Source organism: Papio anubis, chromosome 4 (genome assembly GCF_008728515.1).
Source record: "Papio anubis isolate 15944 chromosome 4, Panubis1.0, whole genome shotgun sequence".
Taxonomy (NCBI): domain Eukaryota; kingdom Metazoa; phylum Chordata; class Mammalia; order Primates; family Cercopithecidae; genus Papio; species Papio anubis.
In genome coordinates, this window is record NC_044979.1 from 41,439,128 (window position 1) to 41,451,635 (window position 12,508).

General features: G+C 38.6%; 1 protein-coding gene across 2 annotated transcripts in view; it reads left to right on the forward strand.

Moving 5' to 3' along the window:
• The first annotated feature begins 4,769 nt into the window (after window positions 1-4,769).
• Window positions 4,770-12,508, forward strand: part of ASZ1 (ankyrin repeat, SAM and basic leucine zipper domain containing 1) — a 64,143-nt gene continuing 56,404 nt past the window's right edge. Inside the window, exons 1-4 of one of the 2 annotated variants that reach the window (XM_017956151.2) lie at window positions 4,770-4,926; window positions 5,343-5,442; window positions 10,132-10,254; window positions 12,213-12,324. Coding sequence is in view for 1 of the 2 variants with exons in the window: in NM_001112614.1 (NP_001106084.1) it covers window positions 4,822-4,926; window positions 5,343-5,442; window positions 10,132-10,254; window positions 12,213-12,324 (440 nt within the window). In the remaining variant the exon portion in view is untranslated. The remainder of the gene's footprint in view (window positions 4,927-5,342; window positions 5,443-10,131; window positions 10,255-12,212; window positions 12,325-12,508) is intronic. The other variant, NM_001112614.1, reaches the window with a different exon arrangement.

Below are 12,508 nucleotides of genomic sequence, written 5' to 3' on the forward strand. Positions count from 1 at the left end.
ACAAAAATCGCTAAAAGCATGGACTGCAGAGCCAACTGTTTCCTGTCCTCCTGGGTAGATAATATTGGGCAGATAACATTACCTTTCTGTGCCTCTAATTCCTTCCGTAAAATTGAGATAGCATATACCTCAATAGGACTGTGTGAGTATTAAGTGACTTAATATAAGAAAAGTCCATAAAATGAATTTATTATCATTATTATTGCTGTGATTGTTATTATCTTAGACTATGATTCAGTGAAGGATTTTTGCAGCATTGATCTCTTCCATGTCTCCTGCTTCTTTAGTTACTATTTCTTAGGCCCTTGAAGTCATCCCTTTCCTTTAGTGGCTTCCTAAAGAAATAATCAATCCCCAAAACAAGAAAAGTTCATTATTACCTACCTTCTGAAGTTTACTTCTACCATTTTAGCCATCTCAGCCGCAGACTAGTTCTGAGCCCTTGCTGGAGAGCACACCCACAACCATCTAATCTTTGACAATCCTGACAAAAACAAGCAATGGGGAAAGGATTCCCTAGTTAATAAATGGTGCTGGGAAAACTGGCTAGCCAAATGTAGAAAGCTGAAACTGGATCCCTTCCTTACAGATTATACAAAAATTAATTCAAGATGGATTAAAGACTTAAATGTTAGACCTAATACCATAAAAACCCTAGAAGAAAACTCAGGCAATACCATTCAGGACATAGGCATGGGCAAGGACTTCATGTCTAAAACATCAAAAGCAAAGGCAACAAAAGCCAAAATTGACAAATGGGATCTCATTAAACTAAAGAGCTTCTGCACAGCAAAAGAAACTACCATCAGAGTGAACAGGCAACCTACAGAATGGGAGAAAATTTTTGCAATCTACCTATCTGACAAAGGGCTAAAATCCAGACTCTACAAAGAACGTAAACAAATTTACAAGAAAATATCAAACAACCCCATGAAAAAGTGGGCAAAGGATATGAACAGATACTTCTCAAAAGACATTTATGCAGCCAACAGACACATGAAAAAATGCTCAGCATCACTCGCCATCAGAGAAATGCAAATCAAAACCACAATAAGATACCATCTCACACCAGTTAGAATGGCGATCATTAAAAAGTCAGGAAACAACAGGTGCTGGACAGGATGTGGAGAAATAGGAACAATTTTATACTGTTGGTGGGACTGTAAACTAGTTCAACTATTGTGGAAGACAGTGTGGCGATTTCTCAAGGATCTAGAACTAGAAATACCATTTGACCCAGCCATCCCATTACTGGGTATATACCCAAAGGATTATAAATCATGCTGCTTTAAGGACACATGCACACGTATGTTTATTCTGGCACTACTCACAATAGCAAAGACTTGGAATCAACCCAAATGTCTATCAATGATAGACAGGATTAAGAAAATGTGGCACATATACACCATGGAATACTATGCAGCCATAAGAAAGGATGAGTTTATGTCCTTTGTAGGGACATGGATGAAGCTGGAAACCATCATTCTCAGCAAACTATCGCAAGGATGGAAAACCAAACACCGCATGTTCTCACTCATAGGTGGGAATTGAACAATGAGAACACTTGCACACAGGATGGGGAACATCACACACCAGGGCCTGTCGTGGGGTTAGGGGACGGGGGAGGGATAGCATTAGGAGATATACCTAATGTAAATGACGAGTTAATGGGTGCAGCACACCAACATGGCACATGTATACATATGTAACAAACCTGCACGTTGTACACATGTACCCTAGAACTTAAAGTATAATAATTGAAAATAATAATTAAAAAAACAGGAAAAAAAAACAAATAGTCCCTAAGAATATATTCTTGACCCTCTCATCTTATCCTATCCCTTCTCCTTTGATAACATTATTACTTTAATATGTCCATTATTACTTCTTAGGAAGATGACTTCTAAAGCTGGATAGCCCAGGCCTCTCTGGGGAACTTTGGACCTTAACTGGACATGGATGTTCCTTAGCTTTTTAGATGTGTCTCTGCAGAACAAAGCTTACCTGTTTCCTCAAACTTTTCCTCCTTCTTCTTCTTGTCTTACCAGCTTTGACTCCCCTCTCCTGCTCATCCTTTATATCCAGTCACCAAATCCTATTTTTTTTTTCAGCTTAAAATTTTAATTTATTCAGTTCATTTAAGAGTTAAGTGTACTCTCGGGGTTGGATTACATCACTGTAACATGAAAATGAAAAATGTTGGCTGGTCTTTTGAACACACAATATATAAACTTGAGAGTAGTTAATTGCTTAGTATTATCCACTATTTTGATTTGGAAACAGAGAAAATAAGTATTCAGCAAGGGGGCAAGGCATGTAAAAAGCCAAAGAGGAGACAAAATATATTTTGAGTTCAATAATGCATGCCAGTCCAGGCTTGTTCCTGGAGGCTTATTGAGTGTTGAATTCTTTGCTTGGTGCCTAGAAGTGTTTTTTTGTTTTATTTTATTTTTTTCTTCCCAACTTTTATTTTAAGTTCAGGGCTACATATGCAAGATGTGCAGGTTACAGAGGTAAACATGTGCCATGGGGGTTTGCTACACAGATCATCTCATCACCTAGGTATTAAGCTCAGCATCCACTAGCTAGTCTTCCTGATGCTTTCCCTCCTCCCAACCCCCACCCTGTGACAGGCCCCAGTATATGTTGTTCCCACTTGTGTCCACATGTTCTCATCATTCAGCTCCCACTTATAAGTAAGAACATGCAGCATTTGGTTTCCTGTTTTTGCATTAGCTTGCTGAGGATAATGGCTTCCACCTCCATCCATGTCCCTGAAAAGGACATGATCTCATTCCTTTTTATGGCTGCATAATATTCCATGGCATATATGTACCACATTTTCTTTATCCAGTCTATCATTGATGGGCATTTAGGTTGATTCCATGTCTTTGCTATTGTGAACACTGCTGCAATGAACATACATGTGCCCATATCTTTATGAAGGAATGATTTATGGTCCTTTGGGTGTATACCCAGTAATGGGATTACTGGGTCAAATCCTATTTCTGCCTCTAGATCTTTCAGAAATCACCACAGTGTCTTCCACAATGGTTAAACTAATTTACACTCCCACCAACAGTGTAAAAGAATTTATTTTTCCCCACAACCTCACCAGCATCTGTTGTTTTTTACTTTTTAATAACTGCCATTCTGACTGGCTGACATGGTATCTCATTGTAGTTTTGATCTGCATTTCTCTAATGGTCAGTGATGAGCTTTTTTTCCTTCTGTTTGTCGACCTTGGTAATATTCCTCTCCACTGCCAGGAAAGCTCTATTCTTCCACTCTTATATGGCTTGTTATTTAGGACTCTGCACAGGTCTGACTACCCTATCTAAAATCTACCTCTTACATTGAGACAGACCTTATTCCAAGCCTATTACTTCATTTAGTCCTCATAACAATTCTATTTGGTGGGTACTATCATCACCTCCCTTCTACAGATAAGTTAGCTCATACCCAGATAGATGCTAAGTAAATTGCCCAAGGGCACACAGCTACAGCTAGTGACTCCTCCGGGAAACACCAAAGTGGTTTGATTCCAGAAACTGAGCACACTTGTTTCTTTTGAAGCACTTACAATCCGCAATAGTGTTTTTGTTTCCTTGCACATTGTCTAACTCTACTTATTAAAGTGAGCTCCATGAGGCTCCATGGTTTATCTTTGACGTTGTCTCCCCAAACCCAGTTGCACTTGGCTGTACTAAGTAATCCCTAGCATTTATTGAATGAATGCATTGAGAAAGACAGATGTGGCCCCCAAATAGCTGAACTACTTAAAAATACTTACCTCTGAGTCTCTGAAGTACATAATTTCAAAATCTTTTATCAAAGAATCTGCAAGAAAAAAAACAGCAAAAGCTTTCAAATAATAGTGCATGGCTATTATCTTGAGATACATATAATATGCCCTGTTTCGTGGTAGATCTACTTTTCTTTGGTGGGGAAGAAAATCACTGTGTTACCAGCATCTAGAAGTTCTACCGTCTAGAACCTTTCTACATTTCTACCATGTAGAAAGATGAGTTTGAGCTTGGGCCACTTCCACCTGGAGCTGTTTGAATTATTTGCTCTCTGACCGTTTAAGTCATTTCTTTCTTTCTGGCTCTTTGGATCCACTGTACCCAGAAACCCCCTCCTTTCATATTTTCCTCTAGGACATCTACACTACATAGCGGGGAAGTGTTTTGATGGTCTGAAGCTTCTAAATCTAAGGTGAGATCTAAGATCACATGAAATGAAAAAGAAGAATTCTTTGCGGCAGTATTTTCTCCTGGCTCCTTTGTCGGCCTCTACTTGTGTAAGGGCTTCTTGAATGTCTGAGTGGTGCTCCTGAGCGAGGTGCTCCGAGGAAGATTCCGTCTCCCAGGGGATACAGATTTAACAGACGTTTGGCAGGGGGGCAGCTGAAAAGGATGGCGGGGAAAGTCTAGTCTTACTTGCCATTAAATCCTAGTGTGCTCTTGCCACACGTAAGGCATTCTTTGCCGAGCAACAATTTCATCAAGCAAATACTTTAAAGAGGTCGAAAGGTAAGTCTCTGAGAGGAACTGGAAGTGCCAGCAGGAGCCTGGCGCACGAACTTCGTCACCAGTGTTAGACACGCCAGGTTTTCACCTCAAGAAGCCTCAAGGTTAGGGACGGGGTAGGTAGGTGAGCAGCGGGCCGCTGTGCGCCTGCGCTGGAAGGCTCCAGACCCGAGCACTTGCACGTCGCTGCTTCCCGCGCATCGCTTCGCACGCCCCGCCCCACCCCGGTGCGCATGCGCCTGGAGAACTGAAGGACGCGCGTTGCCCACAGGGAGCTGCCTTGGCTAGCATGGCGGCGGGAGCGCTACGCGGCCTGCCAGTGGCCGGCGGAGGGGAGAGTAGCGAGAGCGAGGATGACGGCTGGGAGATTGGGTATCTCGACCGGACGTCTCAGGTAGCAGAGGAGGCCTTGTCTTGACCACATCTGGTTTCGGCCTTCCCTGGCCCTCGAAGGCGAGGCCCAGCCTGGTGAAACCTCTCACTTCCTCGCATGTATTTTCCTTTTTCTCAGTGGAAATACGGGCGTTTGTAGTTAAGCAAACCCGCACAAATTTCCTCCTGTTCCCCAACTGTGGTTACCACCAAATACGCTTCTTTAGATCGTCGTAGCTCTTCACTTGGGTTTGGATCCATCATTACCTATTCCCTTGAAAGATAATTTTCGACACGAATTCTTTTCAAACTTTGTATCTCGGTCAGAATAAAGCCAAGAAAAAAACCTATGTACTTAACCAAACATTATTGTTTCCTGATGAGGTGGAAACAAAACTATATATAACAAGAATTTTTTAAAACTGTTCACTTTTCTAGAAATTGAAAGGGCTGTTACCCATTGAGGAAAAGAAAGAAAAATTTAAGAAAGCAATGACCATCGGAGATGTTTCATTGGTCCAGGAGCTCCTAGATTCTGGTGAGAGATAAGGACAGTTTCACCTGAACACAACTGTCTTAAGTTTGCAAGGATTCCTTATTTTTAAAAGATTTATGTTGCTTTTCTAATGGAAACACCACAAATGTTAATATAAGTTATCATAATATCCTGCATAATCTTCGTTGACTCTGAGTCCTGCCTGTCTTATTTTCTTACTCTCTCGTTACATTTGGAATGCCACCCTATTTATCTCCCATCAGTTCTTCCACCTCCTTCAAGCAAGAGGCCTACTCTACTCCTGTCCCACTCTGATCATTCTTAATTTTCTCTTCATTTACTCTGCTGTAATGTTGTATGTTTCTTTTTTCTTTTCTTTTCTTTTCTTTTCTTTTCTTTTCTTTTCTTTTCTTTGGGTGGTGGGGGGTGAGGGGGAATGTTGTCTCACTCTGTGGCCCAGGCTGGAGTGCAGTGGCGCAATCTTGGCTCACTGCAACCTCCACCTCCCGAGTTCAAGTGATTCTCCTGCCTCAGCCTCCTGAGTAGCTGAGACTCCAGGCGTGTGCCACCACGCCCGGCTAATTTTTTTTTGTTGTTGTTAATAGAGATGGGGTTTCACCATGTTAGCCACTATGGTCTCGATCTCCTGACCTCGTGATCCGCCTGCTTCGGCCTCCCAAAGTGCTGGGATTACAGGCATGAGCCACCGTGCCCTGCCTGTTGTATATTTCTTAAGAATTGGTTCGAGTACGTTTTAGTTTTTCTCGGTACAGTTTTTTGTTTTGTGCTAGTGGAATGAGGCCTGAGCTAGGAATCAGAATAAGTATGTGGATAATTTCTTCCAGCTTATTGCCTACTCTGGTTTCTTGGAAGAGGCATTTAAGCTTTGAGAGCATCAGTTTTCATTTTTGGGGGTTGAGGGGAGGGGTGGAGCGTCGCTCTGTCGCCCTGCTGGAGTGCAATGGCACCATCTTGGCTCATTGCAGCCTCCATCTGGGGGCCGGGATTCAAGCGATTCTCCCACCTCAACCTCCCGAGTAGTGGGGACTAAAAGCACCTGTCGCCAAGCCCAGCTAATTTTGGTAATTTTAGTAGACACGAGGGTTTCACCACGTCAGCCAGGCTGGTCTCGAACTACTGACCTCAAGTAATCACCCACCTTGGCCTTCCAAAGTGCTGAGATCTCAGGCATGAGCCGCCGCGCCGAGCCAGAGAGCATCAGTTTCTTTATGTAAAGCATCATAATTCTGTCCTGGGCTTCATGACTTTTTTTGTGTGTGTGGATTAAATGAAAAAAAAATTTTAATTACCTTCACATAGAAATGTAAATTATTGATTATAATGATTGAAATTACTCAAAGGAATAACAAGCATTTACTTTAGGTTGGTGCAAAAGTAATTGTGGTTTTTGCCATTGTGGATGCAAAACATTCACACACAAGGTAGTTAGATGTGATTATATATAGCATAATGTTTTTTTCTATGCTAGAATCAATGCATAGTTTACTGAAAAGTAAATAATTTTGAAAACAAGACAGATCTGGGTTTGATTACTAACTGTGCCACTTGATGACTTTGTAACCTTGACTAAATTACCAAATCTTCCTAAGTTTCAATTTCTGTCCGTTTTAAAATGAGGATTATTATATCAAAGTGTTGTTGGCAAGGGGGAAAATTAAAATACAGTTTTAAAGGACTTAGAACACATAGGAATTATGTAAACATTAGCTGTTCTTGTAAGATATGAGAAGGATCTGTATGACTTTTTGGACAGTGGAACTTGAGTTTGTAATTGAAAAATGAAATTGAATAAATTCTGAATAAGTAGAAAGAGGCCTGAATACCTAATGTTAATATATGTATAGTGTACATAGCATGGGGTGAAATAAGCAGAGATTTGTTTTAGAAAAGAAAATTTGCCTTAGGAGTAATGGGACTAGGTACAGTTAACATGATAGAGGCTTTTGAAGGATTAAGACTTGATATGATTGATGGGCAGGTTAGAGGTTTACAGTCTCTTGAACAGACCCTGCTGCTAAGTAGTTATTTAGTCAACCATTTGAAATTTGTTTTTAATTACAAAAATTTTTAAAGTTCATATTTAAAAGCCAGTAATAGAAATGTAGGTAGAAGTAGAAAGATTTCTTTACCATTGTCCTCACTCTCGTTCCCCTTACTGCTGATGCCTCACTTTCACAGGTTAACTCCTGTTTTAGGGTATTTCCTTCCAGATGTCATTATGTAACTGTTTTTTAAAATATTGTTAATTTTTTGCCTTTCAAAGTCATTGTTGTTCTTGAAACATGTTTCTGCACCAATTGAAAACTCTAAAAATAAAAGCACATTTTGAGTCAACAACTTTTAACCATTTGAAGATGTCTCCAGTTTTTGTTCTGTGTACTATCATTTTCAATTTTCTTTAAAGTATGACATATTTTAGACATTCAGAAAAGAAAGGTACCCCCTCTGGAGATAACTACTTTTCTATAGTTGATGTTTATCATTCTTATGAGTATCTTTATACTTTTACTATATCCCTAAACAATATAGTATTACTTTGAATGTTTTTGAGCTCTGTAAATGTACGGTGTTCATCTTTTTGAAACCTACTTTTTTTTGCACTATGCCTGGAACATAATATGTGCTTAGTAATTTATGTTAAATATTATAGGTTAAACATTAAGTTAGAATTTTAGTAAGAATTTTATACTATAATGCCACATTTGCTGCTTTTTTTTTTAGACAAAGTCTCGCTCTGTTGCCCAGGCTGGAGTGCAGTGACATGATTTCAGCTCACTGCAAGCTCTGCCCCCTGGGTTCACGCCATTCTCCTGCCTCAGCCTCCCGAGTAGCTGGGACTACAGGCGCCTGCCTCCGTGCCTGTCTAATTTTTTTTTTTTTTTTTTGTATTTTTAGTAGAGACAGGGTTTCACTGTGCTAGCCAAGATGGTCTCGTTTGCCTGACCTCATGATCCACCCACCTCCGCCTCCCAAAGTGCTGGGATTACAGGCGTGAGCCACCGCACCTGGCCTTTGCTTCTTTTTCTTCACATCTTTTCCTTTCTATCTTTGCTATCACAGTTTGAGCAGTACTCTCAGTAAATTGAGAAAACAATGATCTTTTCTCTGATCTCATTGATATGCTTTCAATTGAAGCAGTTTAAAGAGGAAGACTTGTTAGAGAAGACAAGTAGGGCTAGCAGTATATGTCTATACTAAGATGGTTTAATGTTTTCTCCCAATGATTATTATGTACCTTATATCAACTAAAATTAGACAATTAGAAATTAGACATATGTAGTCTTTCAGTGACCCAGTGTTTATACAGTCAAAAAAGTGACACCCCCACCCCCCACCAAGTCTGCATTTCTTCTGTGATGTGACCTTAATCTGTGCGCATAGGACATTTTATAGCCAAAGACAATAGAACCTGTAAATTACAAAGTATTAAAGGCAGGCCCACCTTCAGTGGTGTTTCACATGCAAGTTTTCCTTCTTTGAAACAGAAAAATGTTGTTTCCTTGCGATTAGCAAATATTTCATAGATTTAAGAGAAAGATTGCTACTTAAATCATGATCTCTTGGCCAGAACCAGTGACTCACACCTGTAATCCCAGCACTTTGGGAGGCTTAAGGTGGGAGAATTGCTTGAGGCCAAGGGTTTGAGACCAGCCGTGGCAACATAGTGAGATTCCACCACTACAAAAAAAAAAAAAAAAAAAAAAAATTATCCCGGCATAGTGGCACGTGCCTATAGTCGGAGCTAGTTGGGAGGTTGAGTATGCTGTAAGCCATAATCATGCCACTGTGCTCCAGCCTGGGTGACAGAGTGAGATCCCATCTAAAAAAGAACAACAAAAAAACAAAAACAAAACTTACTTTCAGTACCTGATATCTCCTTTTATTTTAGCTCACTGCTTGTCATTCGATTGTCCAAGATAGAACTTGATAGTCATTTTTAATTTGTTCTTTTCCATCATACCTCCTCCTCAAAGTAATTTTAAATTCTGATGACCCTGTCTTTGAAATGTCCTTTTGTTTTCCTTCCTTTCTCTCTCCACTGCCCTTTCTCTGATTTTCTTATAAACTTCCTGCCTTATAACTAGTTTCCTTGCTTCCTGTCCCATTTTCAATAGTGGTATCTATGTTGTCTTTATAATACATATGTAATGATGTCATTTTCTGGATCAAAAACACAGTCTGCATTTCTTAAGAGAGCTTTCATAATCTAACCTTAACCTATCTTTTTAGCTTCATGTTTTATAAGTCACCCATGGGTAAGTTTAGTGTTAGGAGTAAAGTTAAAGGTTTTTGAGAGATATATGTGGTATTTTCAACCATAGAGATAATTGATATTGCCCAGGGATAATATTCTAATTTAAAAGGCATTTTACCTCTGTGAAACCTTTCCCAGCTCCCCTAGAGAAAAAAAGGTAGCATGTAAAAACCTGTTATAATATATACATACTCAGTTACATATTATATGATTAAACATCAGTCAGATCAGTCTCTTGGAACGTAGTGCCTGTAGCGAAACTGAACTTAGCAAATTGTATTAATGTCCCAATAGAATTATTTTCTATTTTTTGGAAGCCATTATTACCAAAACTTCCCGTGGTGGAATAAAGTACTTGATGTACGTCACTTTACACAGTACTTTAAGCATATAAGGTGGCTGATTTTTTTCTTTGGTGGTAGTGGGCTTTTAAAAGCTTGTTTTTATATTGACAGGCATTAGTGTAGATTCCACCTTTCAGTATGGATGGACTCCCCTTATGTATGCTGCTAGTGTTGCCAATGCAGAACTGGTTCGGGTCCTTCTGGACAGAGGTGCTAATGCAAGCTTTGAGAAGGGTAAGATGTTTCAGATAACTTAAATGATTATGCTTACTGTGATTCCTTGATTTCCAAGTAGCTATTATATGAAGTGAAAGAAAACTAAAGCAGTTTGAAGTAACCTTTCTATTTATTATATTATGTAAATAGTATACAAAATCAAATTAGAAGCCATACATATTCTGAAAAACTCTTTCCAAAAACATAAATTCCAGTTACAGTATCTTTATAACTGGTTGTTATTATATACCTTTAACTTTAAGGTTTTGGTTGTTTTTAAAGGAAAAATTCTTTGGAAGAAACATTAAAAAGCTTGTAATTTAGTGGCAAATTACTTGAAAATCAGTCTGGAATTTTAAACTAAACTCCAAATTACATCACTTAAAGTTGTTTCAAAGATAGTTCATGAAATCCATCTTTGTCCTTGTTACTAAATAATTTCCATTCAGTAGTACTTTGAGTGTTAGAAGAACAAGAGTATATGAGCAAATTGAGTTTAATTATTACATTGAATTCCTGATTACTTATTTTTAACATATTTTCAATAGACAACTAAATTTGCTTCATAATTTCAGGTATAGGTTTCATTTTAGAATTGATTTTTACATTAATTTTATACCTACAATTTTATTCTTTTTTCTCATTTATATAGTTTACATAAATTTCTGTCTTAACAGTTTCATGTTTAATTTTTTCTGTTAGGTTTTTCTTTTTATGGTATCATTTAAAAATATCACTTGGCCAGGCATAGTGGCCCATGCTTATAATCCTAGCACTAGCACTTTGGGAGTCCTTGGCAAGAGGATCACTTGAACCCAGGAGTTCAGGATCTGCCTGGACAACATAGTGAGACTTTGTCTCTGCTAAAAATAAAAAAATATTAGCCGGAGGTGGTGGCACACACTTATAACCTCACCTACTCAGAAGGCTGAGGCAGGAGGACTGCTTGAACCCAGGAGTTTGAGGTTGCAGTAAGTTATGATCATGCTGCTGCACTCCAGCCTGGACAACAGAGTGAGACACTGTCTCAAAAAAAGAAAAATTACTCAATGAAAGCTATGCTTAGGAATGAGGTTTTCAAAAGTGTATAAAATATTCTCAAAAAATTAATAATTGTTATTTTTATACTTCTCCCTCCTTGTAATCAGAGGGATACTTAGAGTTATAAAATATATTTTTCACAGAATGTACATATAAGTTCCTTTATGTGTCCCACAATAACCCTATCACATACAAAGGGCAGATATTAGGTTCTTATCTGTATATTAGATCTAATGAGATGTTAAGACATCACAGGAGTTACAGTTTCTCAGTGGCAGTACTGGGACTAGAATATGCTCTGTCAATATTGAGCCACTAATGTGAATCATAGCTGTGGTGACCTGTTTTGAAGTTTTAATTCAAAATAGGTGTTTTTTGTGTTTAATTTACTCCAATCTTTGCTAACACCATGAGAGCCAAGGGAAGAAGAGTTTTAGGAAACAGTGAGTTCAGAAAGATCAAGTACAAAAGTACTGAAAAGAAACCAAACCAATGGATGTGGCAGTTACAGCAATTTCAGTAGGGTAGTTTATAAGCCGGATTTCAGGAGCTTTCAAATGGGTAAGAAGTGAAATCAGAGAATATAGATCATTGTTTCCCAAACGTGAGTTTAGCAAGGCAAATTTTAACAAAAACTGTTCAAATCCAGACAATGTGGCTATGTCCATGTCCTTAACCACTTTCTGTTCTCTTGAAGTAATGGGAATAAAAGGGGAAGGAAGTTAAATGACTTATAGATAAACTTTGGAGGCTGAAGGGATTCATGTCTAATCTTATCTTTTGATGAAGGAAGACAAAGTTATCTGCTAAGAGAGAGATTTAGGAGGAGGTTATAGAGTTTTAGAGTGCAATAACAGAATGTTTTGAGTGGTAAAGACATCAAATAGATGCTCTTGATGTATGGGGGTTTTTCCTCACTTTTCTATTCACTATAGATAAGCAAACTATTTTGATAACTGCATGTTCTGCTCATGGCTCAGAGGAACAGATCTTGAAGTGTGTAGAGCTACTACTTTCAAGAAATGCTGATCCAAATGTTGCTTGTAGGTAAGAGCCTTTATATCTGTTCAAAATTCAAGTTGAATCATAATTTTTCTTTGGTATCAGCCTTTTAAAAATCATGAACAGTGTTTACTTGGCCAAAGAGTTGATGAATGAAAATAGTTCATAAGGCCATGGTTCCAATTCTATAAGATTATCAGAGGAAGTGGATATCATGAAGGTAGTCTTT